Source organism: Mytilus trossulus, chromosome 1 (assembly GCF_036588685.1).
Source record: "Mytilus trossulus isolate FHL-02 chromosome 1, PNRI_Mtr1.1.1.hap1, whole genome shotgun sequence".
Taxonomy (NCBI): Eukaryota; Metazoa; Mollusca; class Bivalvia; order Mytilida; family Mytilidae; genus Mytilus; species Mytilus trossulus.
Window position 1 is genome coordinate 85,274,297 of NC_086373.1, and position 24,020 is coordinate 85,298,316.

The 24,020-nt window shown below is 31.9% G+C and overlaps 2 protein-coding genes across 2 annotated transcripts in view; both read left to right on the forward strand.

The window, feature by feature from the left end:
- The first annotated feature begins 2,143 nt into the window (after window positions 1-2,143).
- LOC134687780 (PHD finger protein 24-like) lies at window positions 2,144-9,504 on the forward strand. The gene is made up of 7 exons (XM_063548240.1): window positions 2,144-2,495; window positions 2,994-3,203; window positions 4,543-4,621; window positions 5,005-5,192; window positions 6,003-6,145; window positions 6,789-6,866; window positions 8,471-9,504. The coding sequence occupies exons 1-7, from the start codon at window positions 2,259-2,261 to the stop codon at window positions 8,538-8,540; spliced, it is 1,005 nt and encodes a 334-aa protein (XP_063404310.1). The 5' UTR covers window positions 2,144-2,258; the 3' UTR covers window positions 8,541-9,504.
- Window positions 9,505-17,942: 8,438 nt separating this feature from the next.
- Window positions 17,943-24,020, forward strand: part of LOC134687791 (prostaglandin E2 receptor EP4 subtype-like) — a 28,820-nt gene continuing 22,742 nt past the window's right edge. Inside the window, exon 1 of the mRNA XM_063548249.1 lies at window positions 17,943-18,330. The gene's annotated coding sequence lies outside the window, so the exon portion shown is untranslated. The remainder of the gene's footprint in view (window positions 18,331-24,020) is intronic.

Here is a 24,020-nt window from a genome sequence, read left to right on the forward strand (position 1 = left end):
TATCAACTTAGATAAAAGGAAGATTAGCCACAAATAAAACAGATCATATAGTTCATAAATGTTTTTGAACATAAAACTATTCGATACCAGGAAACAAAAGACTTATTATATCAGGTCTTTCAAGCTTTGAAAAGGGCTCTATTTGACCTGAAAATCGGAAGTGTTATAAAATATTTAAGTTTTTGTATACAATAAAAGAGATGTATGTGCCATATTCTAAAATTTTTTTTTTCAAATATATGAAGCCACCTCTATTTTATAGTAGAGAAATAACATAAATCTACGAAATATCCCAAAAATAGTTTGAGTAAAAGTGGAACACATTTGCCATATCGAACACGTGACGGTGCAAGTAAATATTTACCAGATATATATGCGTTCTATAGCAGCACGTTTCAATAAAATTTCAAAGGCTCGACCATAAAATCTGTAAAGACAATTTTACAAGAGTGGCCACCATCAATATGGCATTCACAATAAAATGCGTAAAATATGAAGATGCACTGATAGATTACCAAAATGCCATGTCATTCGCGGGATTTAGCTCATATCCGGTATATCAATAGAATTGGCACAACTGCAGCTCCACATCTTCGACGAATCAACCGAACATTGCTTCATAGTAGCGATTTGCGGCCTTCCAATTGTTTTCGGTGCTATCATGCAATGGCAGTGACACCTTCAAGTTCATAGCGTGAATGACCAATATTTAAGTAAACGTTTCCCCTGTAATTCCTACATTTGTATAAGTTTCTATCTATCGAACCAAAATACAAAGTAAAATAGAAATGGTTAAGATCATCATTTCAATGTACAAAATTTGGAAACTTGACAATTACTCCTATAAAAAAACGTCTGATGGTTTGGGTGAAAACAGACAGGTATATTTTACAATTATGTGTTGTTATTAAACCAATAATTGTTCACTTTTTTCACGTTGTGACTTGGATGGAGAGTTGTCTCATTGCAATCATACCACATCTTCTTATTTCTAAGTAGGTAGATTACAAACATTCTCAACTTTTTTGCTCCGGTCGGATTTTTCTATCCATAGCAGTTTTCAATTTAAAGCACATAACTAGCATTTTACCCCTATGTGTTAAAACTAGACACGTCAGCAATGTTGGTTGGTAGGCAGGATCGTCGGACATATTTTTAAAACCTGATACCCCGATGAGAATTGCTGCAATTTTGGTTTAATTTGATCTAGTAGTTTCAAAAGAGAAAATTTATGAAAAGTAAATAGATGGAAGCGACGAATGATAGACGTTAAAATGACGATAATAGCATTTTTGTTGAAATCTCGTCCTTTATATATAAAACTTAACACGTTTGTATTACTTATAAAAACCAAAACACCCTGCATTTCAGGCGAAGTAAATTACAGTTCAATATCATGACTTACGATTGCTATCATAACTGTTTTAAACGGTGAAGTGTATTTTTGAATTTAAATGGTTTTATTTTTATTATAGTTGTAAATATTATTTTACTTAAATGCCAAAAACTAAAATTTGGTGACAATAAAGCAATTGATTTGAATTGATTTTAATTCCAAGTCCAAATAATACGTAAATCTGACATTCCAGGTGTAAAATCAATATACTCGTATGTACGTTAACAGGGAGGGGATGAAGCGTACAAAGTATTCACAGAGCTGTAAAAAGAAGATGTGGTATCATAGCCAATAATACAACTCTCCACAAGAGACCAATGACACAGAAATTAACAGCAAGTTTAATGCCGCTGAATACTTGAGTGCTTATCATGAGACTCGACAATGGATGTTTATGTATCTTCATGTTATTTAAATGTTTAGTTTGCTGTTCTAGTTACTATAAGCCCAAAAATAGTATTCTAGCAAAATCGACCTCTTCCATTTTTTTTTAAATTGTGTGTCTTTCTTGTTCAATGTTACCAGGAACACATGTTTTGTAAATATTATTGTCTGAAAATATAAAATAATACTATATTATATTGCAAAACTATTTGGATTCTAAATCACTAAAATAAATACAAAGAAGTTAAAGTCAATCATTTACACTTGATTTAAAGTCTCATAACTATGGGATCACGTTTTACCATTGACGCGTTAACCAATGGATAATCCTAAGCTTCAAAATTATTATTACATAACATCTTTAAATATTTTATGGCACTTCACATACAGATTTTTAGTCAATCTTTCAAATTCTTGTGCTTGCTGCTTAATTGCAATTGCGTGCTGTAAAAACTGTCATTTCATATTTTGTTCCATAATGGCCGAAACAAGTTTGTGGGATTCCTTCATTCCAAAAGCAAAAGTAATCGGTAGTTTTGCAAAACATTGTAAAGATCACAACAAGGAACGTGCTGAACTGATTAAATTTGTTGAACACATGGTGGAAGATTTGAAAGAAGACGAAGAAGACATAGACATAACGGAGCGGTATCAGTTTAGAGTACGAAAAGTTTCTATAGTAACGGCGCCAAAAACTAGAGACGTAGAATACACGGTAGGTTCAGAAAATTTTTAATAACAAATCTTTATTTCTACCATTTAATAAGACATTTGACAACAATAATAATAAAAACAATCTGTTTGATATTGATTCTCGTGAACACGACACGTGTTACCGGAATAACCATTTTCATGTACGTGTTTTGTAAAAAAAAAAAAAAGAAGAAATTTGGTGTAGATGGCAAATCTTTGTGTTGATAGTCTCATTTAAATTTACACGACACTTTTTCCACCTCGAGGAAATTAAGAGCAAGGCAAACGAAAAACAAAGTCACTTATTTGTTGGTGATGAAACCATTTTGACCTAAAAAAAAATAAATGTGTGTTGTGTTGTTGTCGCTACTTCACGGATTAGTCCCTACAACTCATTGTAAAACCACGATGAAATCATCGAGTAGCTTCATATACAGATTGTAAAGGTTTCTACTGGGAGAAAAAAACATCACAATTTATTATACCAAAATGTTATGTTTTTTTTTATTATTACTTACAGCTCAATAAAAATGGTCACGATGAGTACTGTTTTGTTTGCGAAGAGCCTTTTCCTCACTTTAGTAAGGTGGATGTATATCCTTGTCGCGTGTGTACCCGTGCCTTCCATAAAAAATGTGTACAATTGTTGAGTGATTCAGAATGTTCCCAATTTGACAAGGAAACCATGGATAGAAGACATACAAATAGTGGCTGGAGCTGTTATAAATGTGTAAGTAGAAATCAATTTACTCAGGAGCTGTTATAAATGTGTAAGTAGAAATCAATTTACTCAGGAGCTGTTATAAATGTGCAAGTACAAATCAATTTACTCAGGAGCTGTTATAAATGTGTAAATACAAATCAATTTTACTCAGGAGCTGTTATAAATGTGTAAGTACAAATCAATTTACTCAGGAGCTGTTATAAATGTGTAAGTAGAAATCAATTTACTCAGGAGCTGTTATAAATGTGTAAGTACAAATCAATTTACTCAGGAGCTGTTATAAATGTGCAAGTACAAATCAATTTACTCAGGAGCTGTTATAAATGTGTAAGTACAAATCAATTTTACTCAGGAGCTGTTATAAATGTGTAAGTACAAATCAATTTACTCAGGAGCTGTTATAAATGTGTAAGTACAAATCAATTTACTTACAAGCATTCATGTTCGGAGCTTTTTTGAATAACATTAAAATCAGCTATCTCGATACAGCTTTTTCAATAATTTCGTACAGACAAACATGTGGATGGAAAGTGAAATATACAAACACTTCATGGTCAATAAAAATGTCTTAAAAATACCAGTCTAATACAATATTATTTCAATATTAGTTTCGGTTGATAAAGTTGAAACCTTACTTTCATTAGAAGACAGGAAATCTTTTTGAACTTCAAATTAATTCGGCTACGACAGGAGCAACTAGGATCATCAATCTGAAAGAATGTACTTCTGGGGTGGGCGCAATACATTTCTCTGTGTTATTGTTAAAAAAAGGGACTGAAACTTAAGAATGCAGCAACTTATGGAAAATAGATGATATCAAAACACACCAAGAACGGATGAAAACCAGCTATAAATTTTAAAATGCGAAACAAAACAAACCGTATGATATCAATTTTCGTGTGCACGACGCGTGTGTCAGGATTAACCATGTTCATGGACGTTCGAGACCAGTTTTTGGAAAGCAGAATATGCATTGAGTCTCAAGTACAAGCATATAGCGTATGACTACATAATACCATGAATACATTTGTATCGAAAACGGTGTACAGACTATAAACTCAGTCAGTGCTATTATTCTTGAAAAGAATATTCCTTTTCTTGCAAACTATTAACATGTGTGTACATGTGTATTTGATTTTGTCTGTGTGTTTTATTTTTTTACTTTCATTTTAAAAAATGAAAACGTGTATTTTTCATTGTTTAAGTGCCGTCTTAAATTTCTTGTAGTACGATAAACAATAATAGCTTCTATCTTGACGATTAATTGTATCAGATAGCGTCATAGTTTAGCACCGATCACATCAATGGCTATCTTTTAATATGTATATTTTCTCTTTCTTTTCAGGCAAACTTATCTCATCTTCTAACCGACAAAGAAACCTCAACTCTTTTTGATATATTTGATGAAGTAGACTCCAATGGCGGTAATTATGCTTTAAGGTCGTTAGTTTTCTCGTTTGAATTGGTTTACATTGTCATATCGGGGCCTTTTATAGCTGACTATGTGGTATGGGATTTGCTCATTGTTGTAGGCCGTACGGTGACCTATAGTCCTTAATGTCTGTGTCATTTTGATCTCTTGTGGATAGTTGTCTCATTGGCAATCATACCACATCTTCTTTTTCATATATATTTGCATAGAAAAAAATTGACATGATTTTAAAGCGCTAAGATAAATACATGTGATACCCATTCTAGACAATTTTACTTCGGAATTTTTAAAATATTATAAAATTGTAATCTTACATTTTCAAAATAGTATCTATTCTTAAATTATGAGTATACACATGATATTTTTATAATTCAGATTCATACATTTCGCAAGAAGAATTTGTAAATTACAAAAATCAAACGGTTCACATGGCATCAACAGACAGCGGGAAACAACAAATCGTTTTACAGTTTAAGAAAATAGATACGGACAAAGATGGACGTATAAATTGGTGGGAATTCCTCAGTCATGAAGCTAGGTTGCTTCTAGCAAAAAGGCCAACGGTAAGTTAAGAGAGCATAGATAAGGAAGGTAAAAAAATACCAAAGGTATAGTCAAACTCAAAGATCGCAAATAAACTCACAACGCCATGGCTATAACAGAAAAAGACAAACAGACAAATAATAGTACATAAGACACAACACAGAAAACTAAAGACTAGGCAACACAAACCCTATCAAAAACTGGGGGTGGTCTCAGGTGCTCCGGAAGGTAGCAGATCCTGCTCCCTATGTGGCAACCGTCGTGTTGCTTATGACATAACAAGTCCGGTAAATAGTCTAATTTGGTAGGTCACATTCGCGAAAAAGGAAGGGGACTGTAAGGAACATGTCCGATATCATCTGTGAAACGTTATTTCATAACAATCAACCGACCCGTGATGGTTTACGTAAAATTTACGAAGTAATGATTTTACCATTCGGAACTCTTGGTTTAATAGATTCTTTGTGAGCAGCATCCCTCTATCCAGAAAATCATGATAGGAAATACAAACCTTAGTGTAACTGCTAAACCAGATGTAATGTTGAAATATAAAATTTAGATTTCAGTTTTCATATCAGGAATTCTATAAATTTACGCAACACATTTCCTTTATGCAGTGTTATTTATTTACAACGAATATCTATTATACCGGGAAAATCATTTTTTTTCCATAGCCATTCCACTGACTATGAAATATACAGTCTTATTGATTTTTACCATGTTGATTTTCACCAGTTTTTCTATGATTATAGAATGCTCTGATTTTAAGATGTAGTTGGTTTGATATGCCAACTCCAACTCTATTGATATATTTAGATGTTAATTCGTAGGATGAGTTATTAGACATGCTGACAGAAAAGGAAATAGTTCATGCGAAGGCTGTATTCTCACACATGGATGACGATGGTGATGGTTTAGTAACACATACTAAAGCCTTGACAGCATACAGAAACTGGTACAAAAGATTAGATGTGTCAGTATTGATCATTTAATGTAGTGCATTTTTTAAAACGATTGATGAATATGAATTTCTTTCTTCGAAAGTTTTTTTTTATTAATCGATCAATCAATCAAAACACTTCGGTAAAAGATACCAGTCTGAGGCTCATTCAAACTCATAATTCGAAAAATAAACTAACAACGCCATGGTGTGAACTGACTTTAGTTGTTATATAATCAATAGAAAGAAAAGAGTTGTCTTTCTTTGAAGTTTATACTCTGAGCAATGTCTATCGAACAACTGTGTTTTCTTTCATCTTTTCGCGAACTTGCTTTGTTCTTGTGATCGATATTTATTCCCAGCTTAAAAACTCGTAAATCAAACTAATTTTCGAACGTTTAGTTATTCATTTCAAAGAATTTATAGTAAGCACTTTCTTATTCCCAAAAACTTTTAAAAAAAAAATTCTAGAATTTATGATTTGCAAGCTATGAGGAATATCTGCCCAAACACGCAAAAGGACTTAATTACGTCAGAGAAAACCTACAGTCACAGAAAAAAAAATCATCATTATATTACTTATATTCCCATGCCGGCTTTAAAATTAGCATGATTTAAAGTTTCATCAACACTTATCATCTATAAATATAAAATGTGCAGTCTTTTTTTCGTACAGAACTGACTCGTCGACTTTAAATCTTCATGCAGATGTAGCTGCACAAATGGTAATGGACCATGACAAGAAAAACAAAGGGCAAGTAAAATTAATATCAAAAAGTAAAATCACAAAAATACTGAACTTAGAGGAAAATCTAATCGGAAAGTTCGTACATAATCGCATGGCAAAATCAAATAATAAAACCCACCAAAAACGAATGGACATGAACTGTCATATTACTGACTTAGTACAGGTACCAGCCTGATACCTTTGATAACTATTTACACCACTGGGTCGATGTCACTGAGGGTATCCCTAGCCCAGTAGTCATCACTTCGGTGTGACAGGAATACCATTATTTGGTCATTTTTATAAGTTTACTGGTTGCAAAATTATGAATTATTCTAAATACTAAGATTTTTTTGTTGATCCCTGGCATATATTACATTATCCTTATTCGGCAAAACCTTTTTGGAATTTTGGTTCTTCAATGCCCTTCAACTTTGTACTTGTTTTGGCTTTCAGACATTTTTGATCTGAGCGTTACTGATTAGTCATATATGTACTAGACGAAACGCGTGCCTGGCATATAAATTAATAAAATATTGAATCTGAATCTATAAATTATAAGCCTGGTACCTTTGATAACTATTGGATAATTGAGGCGCGTATTGCATTTGAATATCTGCATGGTAAATTTATCTCTTAAAAAAAAATGTAATCTGAAATGAAAACATTGAAAACAGTTATAACTATGCTGAGCAACTGTTTACAGATCATTGGACGATTAGCGTGCATTTCTGTATTTGAATGAAGTAAATATAAGCATAGGACAGCCTTATACTGTACCACACATGTTTATTTTGAAACAAAACTAGACAAATGACTATATGTACGTAGGTTATTGAAATCAGATAACTGATTGGCATAAAAGGAAACTTTCATTTACAAAGGAGTTAGTACTTTTGCTTGCTTTTGCAGTTTAAAAAAAAATATAGTTTTCAACTTTTATTTTTTCCTTCCCAACATGAACACTTTTGACCAAAACTTAAACAATAAATTTGCAAACCTTCTACAAATTTTCATTTAAAATGGAGGAAACATACAAATGTATATGGTGAAGAATAAAGGTGTCAACTTTAATACTGTACCATTATGTTTAATTTAAACATTGTATAACGATTTGATTAAACACAAAAAATGTACTCATATCAATCAAAATAGCAATATTTATATTTGAAAAGTGAGCGTGATTTCAATAGTGTGAAAAGTAATGCTAGCCCCTTGTCCTAGCTCCACGCATTTTGCGTGATTTAATAGAATTCAAACCTTTATACTTGCACCACTGACATACTAGTAGTTACTCGATATGTAACTTGCACATTTAATTGTGAATGTTTGAACTAATTTTGTGATTGCTCAACATCTAAATATACACCAAATCGATCAGATGAACAAAATTTAGAGCATAACACAGAATAAAAACAAATCGGTAAAAACTTTAGAGGCGACAAAAGCGCGGCAACTCGAAACACATGGTTGCATTAACTGAATTAAAGCAATGGTCAAAATAATATACCTTTTCCGTTTCATTTGTTAATCATGCCTTCTTATACTGTAATATTTAAAGCACTGCACAAACTTTCATTAACACTACATTTTATAATTGACATGTTTATACCAAATATTTTTTTTTGTAGAACCGTAACCTGGGTTGAATTCCTAACTGGACAAGCCTTGTATATAGTTTGTGGAAGACCAAATTTATAATGTGTGCGGACTTGTGGTTCAGTAAAAAAATTTAACGCAATTTTAAAAACACAGAAAATTTCAAACTTCATAATTACCATAACCGTATACAACTACACAAATGAACAGAAAAGACAACCAGACACCAGAAAGATCTCTTGTCATTACAGGCTATTAAGAAGATACATATTACTCGATCAATAGTGTGCGTTTCTACGTTTTAATTACTCACATTATATAGAACTTATCAATAACATAGATAAACGATTCTTTAAAGCCACCTGTCACGATATGCAACATCTCAATGGTAGCGTTCATTCTCCCTACGTCATCCGCCGTCTTCTGCTTCACATGTTTCATTTAATGTTTCATCTTTAAAGAACTATCAATTTATGTTAATTACACTGTATATAGGAACATCTGTCTATGACAAGGTTAAGCACAAGGATCATTATTGGTTCCGTCTAATGAGCTCTGACAGAAACAACTATTACACGCCGGACAGGGGATTCCGTCTTCATTGCAGTCGTCTAAACATAAATATTAAACATATTTATTTAGAATTTTGAAGACGGTTAAACCCATACCAAGTGTCTCAATTTCTTTTGCAGTATAATTCTTCATATCTTTCTGATTTCGGAGATATTCTTAATGTTGTACTTGACCGTAGACAAAACTCTAATTAACCTTGAATGAACGAATATTAATGTAGTTGAATATTCGAGCCTATAATCCCATGACAATATCGGATACAACCTTTTTTGGTTTTATTCAACATCTATACATATATGTATACAATCTGATCTTTAGAAAGAAAATGTGTATGCCAATACTTTTTTTTTAATTTTAAGAAATAGAAAAAAAAGATTTGACGCAAGTTGTAACAACATTAGAGACGTCCTCTCCCTATGAATGTTCTTTATATGTTCGTTCTTTTGATAAATTATTGATTAAAATAAAAAAAAATGTATAGTTTTTTTTATAATGCAAGTTTTTCGTCATATTTATACTTGTATATCCGCCATCAGTACAGGCTAACTGAGGCTAACTGAGGGCAATGCCAAAGTAAATGTTGTATGGCAAAGATATTGAATGGTTAAAAGTAAATAAAACAATATGAAAACAATATGAAAGCTAATTCGAATACGGCGCCCTTAACGGCCATTGTTCTCCAGGGAATATAGCAATCGAAGTGAGTGAAATTTAACAACTGGAATATTCAGGTCACATAAAAGCCAGGGAAGTATTTTGAATACTTTGAGAGCGTTCCTCGTGTAATAAGATATTTATACATCCTTGACCTTCAAACTATATCAAAATCAAAAAACGCCCAAACGTTCAAATTGATACACTTGAAACATAAAGGCGGTCCTGGAACACAGACAAACGCCTTAACAATATGGTAACCTCTAAATGATCATGGTTTTATAAAGACTGTGTTGGGGTTGAACAACAGAAAAGAGAAGTAGGACATACAAAAGGGATATAAAAACCAAACACTATCCCAGCCAAACTAATAGCTAAATATGCAAATGGTAATTCACCAAACTTTGCAAAGAAAACAAACGATTTTGGAAGAAGGATTCTTTCAAAACCGATTGTGAAATTAGAAAGGTTAGGTAGTTCTTGCTTCACAAAAGGCGTCCAACGAAAAGTTGACATTCCACAACGATCAACAAAATTATGACGGTCCGTAAATAGTAGAAGAGATAGAATTCTAGAAGAGGGTTCTTCAGCCCCTAATTCCGATATGGAAAGTAACGCAGTTTATTAATGGGAAGTTTTATAAATGATTCATTTGAACGTTAGAAAATCAGGTTCCATGTATTATAATTTTAAAATGAAACCAACAACAAAGACAAGTAAGATGAACAAACATCTTGTAATATCATACTGTAGGATGGTTTACACTAAGTTAACAACAATACTAGTAATGCGATTTCAAATCATTTTCCAGTACCGATACCAGGGTCGTGTTCAATATCAGCTGCTTCGTAGCTGATATCAATATATATGTAGGCTAGCTACACGTTCTTCAATAGTCCCAGGGTTGCGTTCAATATCGAAGCGGCTACGTAGTGCTACGTAGATTTTGACTATTGAACGTGTAGCTAAATACAAGTTGTTACATATATATTGATAGCAGCTACACAGCCGCTACGTAGCTGCTACGATATTGAACTCAACCCTGGGCCGCGTTCAACATCGTAGCTGCTACGTAGTGCTACGTAGATTTTGACTATTAAACATGTAGATATAGACTAGCTGCTATATAGATATTGATAGCAGCTATACTAAGATATTGAACTCAACCAAATGTCACCTTTTTATCGATTGCAGCATCCCTTCAAATTGCAATATAGTTCTATAGTACACTGGAGTGAAATATCCCGGGTAATCCTATAACTTGATTGGATATCTTAATAGGGTATATGAGCCCATATATCTAATGAACAGAATGATAGATCAGAATTAAAACTTCTTAATCAGGACGCTCCAGTGTAATAAAATTGCCAAGTTTTTCGTGCCTCATGGGATATGGCCCATACTCCATGTAAGTGCCCGATATCCTAATCGACTGGCGGCTCATGATATATAAAACACAGACAGAAAATATGTGCACTGATCCCTTTGAAGAATCCGAATAAAATATAGTATCCCTTCCCATTGCAATTTTTCTCTGTATCTCTCATTGTAAAAACTCTAGCTGTTAATACACAAATCCGTAGTAACATGTAGCCCCTGTATAAGACACTGAAATATCAAATTAAAAAAAATTTATAAAGCTTTTAAAGTAAATGAAGGGCAATTTTGTTATTAAATCTGATATGTTTTGGCGATAAAATCAGTGAATTAATGTACATGAATCCATGTTTTATCACCTGTTTTAGTTAAAATATGATTTTACACGTGACACGTTCTTGTTCAAAGTAAGTTAACATAACTATTCTTGTTAATATGTCACGAAAAGACTTATTGTCTTTGTTTCGATGTTGAAAGCCACACACCATGTTTAGTCTAAGGTAAGTTTGTTTATTTTAAATACATCTAAGAACGAAACTAAGGTGCGACATGGCATTGATAAATATGTGTATAGTGGATGCACAATTTATTTTAAATTAAGTTAATATATCTTTTCAAAATAAAATGAATATATTTACGAAAGCTTGATAATTGTTAAACTACAGATACTAGGTAAAGTGAATTACGCAATCTTTATGTCAGAAAACGATGTTAAAAGTGATTTTAAAGTCATATGAAACAATTAAGTTTCTTGTTACTATTATATTATCAGAATTATTGAATAAGAACCAATGCGTACATTTATACTAAAGTACGTTAGCAAAACTTTTAGGAATTTTTGTATCTCAATGCTCTTCAACTTCGTACTTTATATGCGTTTTTAACTTTTTTTTATTCGAGAGTCACTGATGAGTATTTGTAGACGAAACGCGCGTCTAGCGCAATTATAAATTTCGAATCCTGGTATCTATGATGAGTTTATTTACAATCATTGTGGCAATGCAACTGCTGGTTGAGTTTTAATTCCCCGAGAGTATCACCAGCCCAGTAGTCAGCAATAGTGTGTTGACCTGAGTTATCATTGATATGTTCATAATTATAAATTAACTGTTTACAAAACTTTGAACTTTTGAATGAAAACGCTTTTCTACCCCAGAAATAGATTACTAGTACCTTAGCTATACTTAGCAAAATTTTAGGAAGTTTTGGTTTTCAATTCTCCGTACTCTATTTGGCCTTTTTAACATTTGTTGATTCGGTCGTCACCGGTGAGTCTTATGTAGAAGAAACGCGCGTCTGGCTCAAAGTGTAAATTTCAATCCTGGTATCTATGATGAGTTATACATAAGAACGTTTTCTTACATTTATATACGAATCTTTTATATATTTTGAACCAATAATACTTATTCAGTAATTGTTGATCGCAAGCTTATTAATTTCGACTTTGTTACCGAAGCTTACCAGATTGTAATCAATCAGTACATATCACTTGGAGCACGTGTACACAAGTAAACTGATAAAGCCATGATATTCTTTTTTAAATTTTCAAGCGTTCCCATATGTAAATTTTACTTTTCTTCAACAGTTAAAATAATCATAATAATTAGTGTACTAAATTTGTTCTTTAAGAATCCTTCTAGTGAATGTTTGTTTGCATTTGTCCATCGCCGTTTTCATCTTGTGCCATGCGGTGGCAAACGTTTCAACGACAGGTCTCGTTGTAAACTCAGTGAATCCAGGAAATGTCGGGAATTATAGTACGGGGAAGATGATGATGTTATAGTAGTACATAATGAACATTTTGATATTTTAAAGGATTGTTTTTTACGTGGAAGTTCACATACATTTGTTTTATAGTTAAACTTTATCATATATCAATCACATTCAATATTTCTTGTTTCCCACTACAATGAAAATGGTACAAAAAAGTGATATGTAAACTGCATAAATTCAATTGGCTTATCAAGCATCATGAGACTATATTACGACATTTCCATTGGCTATTCGTTAGTTCACAGAAGACTTCCAAAGTTAGAGACGATGTAATTTCGTCCCTGACAACGGACACCTCAAGCAAAATGGCTACTCCATTCCTTCAGTACTGAGTAAAATCCTTTCATCGTGATGTGCGAGTTCGTAGATATGCAACGTCGAAATAAAGAGTTTAAATCTAAAGCTTCGTGGAGGAATAGTGGTATGGTGGTTGCATATTGAAGTGCTATTACAATAACTGTTCGAGGGTTCCAAACATAACTTATTTTAGGTCAAATATCTTACGCGCTCTGACGAACCCTCTTAGCTGAACGTTACACAAAAAATAATCAATTAGCAATATATTATGCTGTGCTAATTGCCGTATTGGTATAGACTATAGGAAATATGCACAAGATAAATAACTAAAAAACTAGTCTACTATAATTCTATATTTCTATATATAATTCTCTTTTTAGAATACGTCAGTATCTATATAGAATTTTGAGGAAAAACAACCTTAAACCTGTCAACAGTTCTCTAAATTCATGTACTTCAAAATGAAACCATTTCTTCCACCACACTTTTTAAAATATAGGCCAAAGATACCAAAGGGTATTTCAAACCCATTAGATACATTAACGAGACCAGCTAACGGATTATTATTTGGGGTTTTATATTGTACGGGTACACTCAACCTTTCTTTGTTACATAACAAGAGAAAAAATATAAATATTGAACTCATCCGACTTTCTATATCAAGAACTTTTTAATTTTGTTGAAAAGTTTTATCATTTCCTGATCATTTGCTCTTTCATCATTCACCACTTACTGTAAGATATTTTAAGTTCCAACGAAGATCAAAGATACAGATTACAGGGTGAATAATTGTTTAAATCCGGTATTGTCTTTCCTGATCCAGAAATTACTTCCCTATACAAAGTTTCGTGTATCTGAAATAGACTTGACTGCACTGTTAAGGCAATCTGGTGCATGCCAGATATTTATAAATGCACTTGAAAAAGTAAAATCACAAAAATACTGAACTCTGAGGTAAATTCAAAACGAATGGACAACAACTGTCATATTCCTGACTTGGTACAGACTCTTTATTGTGTAGAAAATGGGGGATTAAACCTGGTTTTATAGCTCTCACTTTTATACCAGTCGCATCAAATTCAATTATATTGTCAACGATGTGTGAACATAACAAACAGACACAAAAATGTAATAGAGACAAAGCACATTAACAAAAATGGAAGAAAAAAATACGAAAGATTGGTAGTGTTCTTGGTAAATCGGAAAATGTCTCCCTACAATAGGTACAATATGTTAAAGTAATGTATTCTGGTTTGTCCATCCTTCCGTTCGTCCGTCCGTCTATTTGTCCCGCTTTATGTTAAGTAGATTTTGATGAAGTTATCAAATGTCCAATCAACTTGAATGAAACTTTGTAACCATGTTCCTTATGATATTATCTTTCTACTGTAATACGAAATTACAGTTTTCACCCCTTATTTCACCGCCCACTGAACATAGAAAACGATAGCGCTAGTGGGACATTCGTGTACTATGGACACATTCTTGTTAATTACCAACTTTCGGCATGAACACTCAAAACGAAATCCTCGAAAGCTCAGTAAAAATTCACGACCTAAATAATCACAGAACAGTAAAATCAAAATATTATAAGGCGAAATTTATCAAAGTGAACCAGATCAATATATCAAAGTCATTAAGAGAAAATTAAAAAAAAATGTTTTGTAAAAATCTAGTCAGTATCCGAGTGTATCGAACGAGACTTATTTGAAGGCCAAATGGTTTACCCTTTTTACGCACTATGTGTTTAGTAGAGAAACGTGACAGTCGGATGAAGGGGCCCAGAATGCATAATCCCTTATAAACTTTTTACTTACTTACTACTTTACATGTTCCCTTATGGACCTACATAAATGGTTTATTGCATAGTTTGGGGTCCCATGCTCCCTTTTTTAACTCTTGGCAAACACTTTTTCCATTAATATAAATACACTGGAAATATTTGTCGCTGAACAAGCAATTAAGGAAACGGACCCATTAAAGATAGAAAGGACATACAATACAATTACAGGGGAGGTAATGACGTTGCTAACGTAAAACGTTGTTTTCGCGACGTAAAACTGTGAAACATCGGAAAAAGATGCATATTTTGGAAGCTTATTTGTACCAATTTTCATAAAAAAAACATTTGATAAACAAAGGTTATTTGTACGAAAAAATGCACAAATTGATATGATACATATGATATGATTGATATGATATATAATTTAATTTTCGATGTAACGCGTCTTTTTATTGGCGGACGTTATTTTGTTATCAGCCCATTGACCTTGACGCCATCAACGTTTTTTCATGGTTTTCTACGCTTTAAAATAGATTCAAATTATAAAAAATGACTGTAATATTTTTTTCTGTCTATTCGAAATAACAAAAAAAATGTGGTGCACACTGTTAAATAACCCGCTACGCGCGTAACTAAGTGTGCACCTTTTAATGTTATTTCTTCATAGACAGAAAACATATTACAGTCATTCCTTAAATAGAAAAGTTATTACAAATAATTGATAAAAACCCAGCTTGTGTTTATCTTTGAAAACAAGAAGTTATGTTATTGTTTCGAAAAATACGTCAATAAACACAGTTTTGTTTTGAACAAATATTTGCAATTTCGACCTAATTTTTCACAAAAATTAACACATGAAGGTATATTTTTATTACATATTTGAATTAATTAAAATAGCCTACATGCAAATTTTCATCAAAATTTTAATATAAGATCATAACTGTATCGTATGAACCTAAGAATCAATTAAGATCCAAGTCAAAAACCTAGCTGTGCTCATTTGCTCATATATCGTGCCATTAAAACAGAAAATAGAAACCATGTTAAAGAATTAAATCATATTTTACGGTCATGTTATAGGCGTTTACAAACAACTTATACATAAGAGGAACTCAGTACCTACAGATAAAAAAGTTCTTATATACATTTTATATATAGATGTTATTATAAGTTAACCTTTTTAACATTTTCTTATTTACTATAAGTTAAGATTTTTTTTTGTTATTGAGTTGTGAACCTTGAACTTTTAATATTATATAACAAGAGAAAAATTACAATTAAAAACTCCTACAACATTATTCTATATTTATAGATTAAAAACAAATTTAGACAGCCTTTCCTGATTATTTTCTCTTTCGCATAAAACCACTTCAAGTAAGCTATTTTAAGTTATATCAAACAAAATCCGGATTACTGGTTAAATTGCTTAATTCCGCCTTAGTCTTTGCTGTCATCCAAATTACTTCCTTATCAAAACTATTCGTGTGCCTGAATTCAATGGTAAGTTTCAATTTTGTCCATGTCAAATGGTTTTACTAGCAAATCATTGTTGAAATTTATATTATGAAAGCGGAAATATTGTCGCATTAATAGGTAAGCATTAATGCAAAAGTTAGTCTAAAAATGAAAATAATATTTTGTAAATACCAAACGCCCGGGATGGAAACTAACCGTACCCGTTTGTAAGGGTTTTACTAGAGGAGTCTCTTAGTAGTCTTTCATTATTGAAGAATATTGTGTATGACCGAATCTATTTCTAATACAAATGCCGGAGTAAACAACAAATTATCTATAATTATAGAACAACCGAAGAAAAATATTCTGCAAATATTCAACCAGTTGCCCGAAAAAAAAACCACCTAGAAGATAACAAGTAACTAAATAAATAAATCACCACGTCTCTCACAGAACATACATGTATATATATTTTAAAGGTGTTTTAAACTAGTTTTGGAAAGGAACCCATCGTGAATAGGTAGCTTCACGTTAAAATGCCATATTTTGATCGGCTAATACGGGGGTGTTAATTTACTTTGGCACATTATATTAGTTTAAAAATTGCATTAGTTTTTGCTAAAATAATGTATTATAATAATGTATTAGTACTATAAATAGCAGCAGAACAAACTGCCCCATAAACAGACATACAGTTATTGTTGAATAATAAGGCTCAGTAACGTAAAGATAGTTATGTGTATGTGACGGTCCCAAGTAAGGAGACTGCATTTCATTAATCATATTGTACATAAATCAAGCCGTTTGTTTTTTAGTGTGAATTGTTTTACATTTTTCATTTTTGTTGCCTTTTATAGCTGACTACGCGGGATATGTTTTTGTAATTTCTCTGTCATGTGGTCTCGTGTTCTCTTGTGGTGGGTTTTCTCAGTGGCAATCGTACCACATCTTCTTTTTTTTTTATAAATCCTAAATAATTTTATTTTTGTGTACTAGTATGTTAAAATGCGCCGTACAGTACGTTTCTGGTGATATTATTAAAACATCCGGGATAAAACTACCGACGCTTACCCTATCTCGCTGTAAAATTGTCAGCTGTTCTTTTAACGTACAAATGTCGTACATCAAATTCATACACAATGCTTGAGGAAATTATATTGTACAATGCCCAAAGTGTTAAATAAAATTGAATAGGATTAGAAATAACATCTTACTTTCATTTCAAACTATTCTATATAATATGAATAATTATTATAAAAGTAAACTAGAAATAAGCGAATTAATGAATTAATGTCCATTTTTAACAGATAAAAAGAAGGTGCAAGTTAATAACTAATGACTTTCCTCCTCTCTATGCATTTCCAAATAGCAAAATTAAAATTAAAAAAATAAAAATAATTGCATATACTACAATGTATATTTTAACCACATTGTTTCAGTCAACCACCTTTATTTTACACCATAAAATTGATATTGTACACATTAACCTATTTCAGGTGACATCAAAAGCTGTCATAATGTGATGGGTAAAGGGAAGTTTGACAACATTATCTTATATAATAACAACAACATCAAATTACAAATTTATTTTATATTCACATAGGAAGTCAGAAGAGTATGCACTTTAGCTTAAGGATACTAATTTATTTTCGAAGGACTTTATATTTATAAAGATAATTACATTTTGTTTTATTATAGAAAAAAACTTGTCAGATTGACAAGATTGTTTTCCGTTGAAGTCGTACTGTATAAACCCTTTTTATTTCTGATAAACATGCAGCACTTAATAATTTCCTTTGAAGAAAAAACCTGACGGATTATTTTGTGAAAGATATTTTATTTTAGACATTTGTTTTCGACAGAAATTAATCTGTTAGGTTGAACAGCTGTTGTGTCTACAGGAGTTTGACATTGTTAAACTTTTGACTATTTACTGGTCGATTTATCGTTGGATTTTAAGGTTATAACCTTGCTGAAACTGTAAGTATCTTTGACTTTTTCATTCCTGTTTTAACTTAACCAATCATGTTTTATGAAACCATATTGATGGATTCAAATGTATTGGGTCATATTTGGTTTAAAAAAAGTATCGTCTTAGAATCTCCCTTCAAGTATTAGTGGGCAGGTAGTGGGGTTACTTCCCCTTCATTAGAATTGTTATTTTGTGTACAACCGAACATGACTTTTTAAAGCTTATTTTTTTCTGAAATAGGATCAGGGGTAATATAGCATATTTTTCTGTAAATAAACAATTTTTTTTTTCCAATTTTATCCAGCACTGTTATAGTAGATTTTCCCAATCACTGATAAGGGGACGATATTGGCCAACTTGAATAAAAAGCAATTGAAAATAAAAAAAAAAAAAAAAAAAAAAAATAATCTTAAAACGAAAAACAAATGTAAGCATAACTACATATACCATGGATTGACTTTGACACAACTGAAATATAATTCAAAACGGGCAAACAAACGTATTTAAAATCATACGGATATAGTTTCTAACAATGATAGTGTTGTGGAAATTATTGAACAAATGCATGCATATATATTAGACTGACTCCTTTATGACCGATTTTTTTCATTTATTACGACTCAACGTTTTAAGAACAAATAATATTTCATTTACTGATAGTTGATCGCAAGCTTATTAGCTTTCGAGTTTGTTGCCTTAATGCCAGAAGCATGGACCACGTTTGTAATCATTCCTACATCACGGGTTTCCACGTGCACTTGCCCTGTGTGGGGACCGGTCTCGTTCTTGTGGAACAATATCTCCGAATCGGAGAACGAGACTTATATTTTTGAAGATTTCAATAAGGTAGCTTTGGATTTCATTATACAAGAACGTATGATGTACATTCAAGTATATAAAACGAGTTTAACATTCTTTTTTTAAAATTTGAAGTATCATATGACTTTTACAGTTGTAACTTATGCGTGGGTTATTATTAATTAGATACACTATAATACATTATAAATTATGAATGCATTTCCTTTCACTTCCATTCGTCCCAAATTTTGACTGAGATATACCAAATTATTTTACTGATGACATACCAGCCGTATTGACTTTATGGGAAATAATATACATGTTTACCGATTTTTGTTTCTTCGCTTACAGCATTTGAATATGTTTGACATGCTTAACGTGAGGTAATGTAATAAAACTACCTAAAGAAATAATGGCCTATGCATTTTCACCTACATAAAATCCATTATGACATGTGATGAACGTAACTCTATATCTGATTTGTTACTATTGTTCACTGTTTCAACGTTACTAGAGTGGGAGACATAATTTGTTGAATTGTGCGCCATTGTATGGTTTTGTTTAGTTGATAATTACTGTCAATGAATGAACAATTATAAATTGTCGAAAAACTAATATACAATTTATCATTCGAAATATGATACACATATTGATCATGGTTAATAAAAGGAATAGATTTGTAAGGTCTTAAATGAGAACGATATGATGTGGTATTTAGAAAAAAATAAACCTAAAGAATAATGGGTTCCGATAATTTTCTTGGCAGTAAACGTTTTTTTGGTTGAATTTTCACTCATAGAACTTTTTTGAGAAAAAAAATGTTCCCACATTATTAAACGCACCATGCTCAAAAAGTAGTTCATCAGAAACAAAAATAACATTCGGTACTTATACATATATATATCTGAGCCCAAAAAAAACCCCAGCATTATTTTAAGTTTCAGTTTAATTATAGGCCTGTCTTGTTACATTTTCAATATAATACTTAGGCATAACAAAAAAGTCAACAGGTTAGGTATTTTGAGCCTGCTTTCAACATCTGCCAGCATTTTTTGATGCGATATTGTTAATCATTGTTTTTGTTTGTACTTGTGTTTCTTTGTTACCGTGTTCACTTGTCTGTCTAAAGCTAGAAAATTCACTTGTGATCTTCGGGTTAGGGTTAGGGTTAGGGTTAGAGTTAGGGTTAGGGTTGATGAAAGTGTTGGATTTCCTCACTGCGTGGTGGCCTTGTGTTGTTATCCGACCTTTTGTTGAGTTGCTGTTTCTTAAAAACATCCCCCGTTTACCTTCTCTATTCAATAAATGTAAATAATAATATCTTTTATTATAGTTTCACACTTCACCTTCTAATTTGCTGCAAATTTAAGAATGTTGTTAAACATTGTTGTATAAGGAGAGAGGTTTTGTTTTATAATAATAGATGAAAGAAAAAAAGGTCTAATCTATCTCCATAAAGTTAAATCCATTTAGATTTCATGTGCTTGATCTTTAATGAAATGCACTTTTACACTAATTAAAAAGAGAAAACAAAATAAAATGAATTTGTTTGAAAATATAAATGAGATAAAACCAATCCACAATAGTGTTGTTGACATTCAAGTAATGTCAGATTATTGGAAGTTTAATCCAGCTAAATATCAGGACCTAGCAAACTTTATCCAAATATCTGTAGGTATTATAAAAAGAAACAATTATAAAATTGGATTCATGTAACAATGTATACATTCACTTTAAGACTTTCCTCGATTTTCCATTTTGCTGAAAGGATTTTCCACTTGACCCTCTCTAAGGACTCCATGGCAATAATGTTTTTCGACTGGTTGAAGGTGAAACTTTGGTCACCTTTTGTGAAATTTTTGTTTTGCATGGTTACGAATTATAGTAAAATGATCAAGCTAAAAAAACTAGCAACCAAGTAAATATGCAAATAGACAATAATGATATAAACTTGATGATAGAGTCCTGTAAACAATCACGAATTCTTTAATTACACTGTGGTTATTTAACTCCGATAACAGTGTATGTAAAGTGCGGATCCTAAAATATCATTTTTACTGTATATGCCATAAATGTCTAATATAGAATGATAAATAAACAGGCGAACTTTTTTTAATTTTTGAAGAAAATGAAGAAAATTAGTTAAAATGTATATGTTCAGAAATACATAATACTAATAAAACAAAGTTAGAGATGCGAGCGGGGTTTTATCGCTCCTAAAGCCATCCAGCTGTGAAATATATACCAAAATAGGTGAATATTTATGACATTTCACGAACAGATCGTGCAGGTGCTTTATAACTAACAGGTGAGATGTTGTTGCAGTAAAAAATATTCATTTTAATACAATTATTAAAGTTGTATAACGTAGAATATTATTTGTCATTCAGTTTCTTCATATCTAACTAAATTCCACTATGATGATTTCGTAATGCTAGTCATGTTTACTGTCGAATAATGATACTATTCTTTCATTTTCACTGTGGAGCGAATCATTAGTATTGTATATGCGGTGCATTTTCACTGTATAATTTTTTTTCTATTACAGCTCATTTCTTTAAGCATGTAGAGCAAGACTTTAGTTGATTCGCTTGTTTTTTTTTTAGTGGATAATCATTATGATAACACCCAATTTAATTCAAATATTAAAAATACAGGTTAAACTATGCCTATTCATATTGTTTAAAAATGTCAATCTTATTTACAAAGTTTATATAAACAATTATACAAACAAAGCAAGCAAGCCAACCAAAGTTTTGCTTTACATGCATTAGGAAATTAGCTGTAAAGCCTTAATTTAGCCGACTTGCTCAAACAATAGATAAAGTAAGAGAAAGATTTGATAAAATTTAACTTACGGAGGAAAGTTTGGTTTTAAAACACTCTTATAAATTCAAAAGAAATAACATTTATTTCAAATGTATTCCATTTAGTTTCTTATAAAGCGTATAGGGATCTTTATCCTTATTTTTTTTATCCATTTCCATGACACTTCACCACTAATTACGTACATCTTGATAAAGATTGAACCTTTGTTTTCCCGTTTAAATGGTTTTACACTGGAGCCCTTTATAACTTGCTGTTCGGTGTGAGCCAAGACTCCATGTTGAAGACCGTATTTTGACGTATAATGGTCTACTTTTATAAATTGTGACTCGGATGGAGAGTTGTCTCATTGTCACATACGACATCTATATATGGTTAAAAAACGAAACGAGACGGGATAAAAAGGGATAAAAAAATCTACGCTACTTTTTTAATATATTTATTATGGGCTTAATATGAGTCAAAATAGAGTAAAATAGTGGGTCGCATTTGGATAAGCGTCACGCCGGACTGCCGATTTTTTGCAAGCGTGACAGGTGAAAGTCAAATTAATGTGTAGTGATAAACGGGAAATGAAGTCTAGCGGGACTTGGATAATTACAAAATATTAGAACTGCATAGTATAAGCGGGATACGGGAATCTGACAAAACAGTAAGCGGAATGCGGGAATCTGCCAAAACAGAAAGCGGGATCCGGGATCAGAACCCCCCAATGAGACCCAAGAATAAGATATTTTTGTATATTCATCCTATTGTTACAGTCATGCCTTCAATAACAAATGTATCCGATGCATGCATTGTTTTATATTTTTGGTCCCTTTTTCAATTTTGTGGGGTCAAAATTTATAGACAAAAGTCCTTTAATAAAGATATTTGGAATTCGTTGACATGCTGAATCTTACCGTGTATCTAGTTTGGGGATGTTTTGTCTAGTTGCTGAAATAGCCCACATAGAGTTCCAAAGGGTCTAAAATCAACAAAAATGAGTTGTAGCATGCATTTCGTGTACAATAACCCAAATGTGCATGGTTTTTCCTCTGCAGTAGTATCCATTCGCGGATCTAGAATTTTTCATAAGTAGGGGCCCACTGACTGCCTAAGAGGGCCCGCTGCTGTCACGCTCCAGTGATTCCCTATATACGTTAAAATCAAGGAGAAACGTAATCTGAAGAATACAATATGAGATTTTGAGAATTGCTTTTGTTACAAGTTTGAAAAGATATATGTTTGATGAGGAATGAATGAGGAGTTTGTATTTCAATTTGAAAATACACATGTATCATAAATCCTAAAGTCATCAACTAAGTTTTTTTTTCATTTGTTGCAAGTGCATTTATCACATAATTCTACAATAAAAATTCCTCGCATCTTTGAAAATTCTACATTAATTATGACTGCACTAACAGAGATAATTCATCGCATCTATAGTTAAAATGGATCGCTTTCAATAATCGATATGCTATATTATGATGCTTTTATAACACTTATTTGAACTTTAATGCTATGTTTGTATATTATAAAGACATATCACAAAGAAAATATGTTAAAACTTAACTTAAAATCCTTTAACTTGATATTTTCAAAACGTAAACAAATACAGTTTTCCCATGATCCTTTATTCTACAATAGACATACCCGCATATACAAGTAAAAATGCACTAGCTGGATTCGCACTTTATATACACTGGATAATACATCTTAAAAATGAGCAGCAGTAAATGTCCCTTTTCTTAATATGGATATTCTTGTTTCATAAGGGAATCTCTTACCAAAATTTTTCTAGTTCTAGATAGTAATGTTTCTTTTCTGTTTGCCTGTTTGTTAGATTGATTTGTATTGTGGTTTATCTGTGATAAAAATTATTTACACAGTTTTGACGGCTGGATCCTTTGTGCAAGGTGGACTTTAGATGGATTTTATTTCTATTTTAAAAGACCTGTACCAAGTCAAGTGTTAATATATTTATACATCATGCCTGCAATGTTGTGGGTGATGAACGTAGATCCGGAATACACGTTTCGTTTGCAACGGATATATAAAGTATTATTTTCGTTTTCATTAATCTGAAATTTGA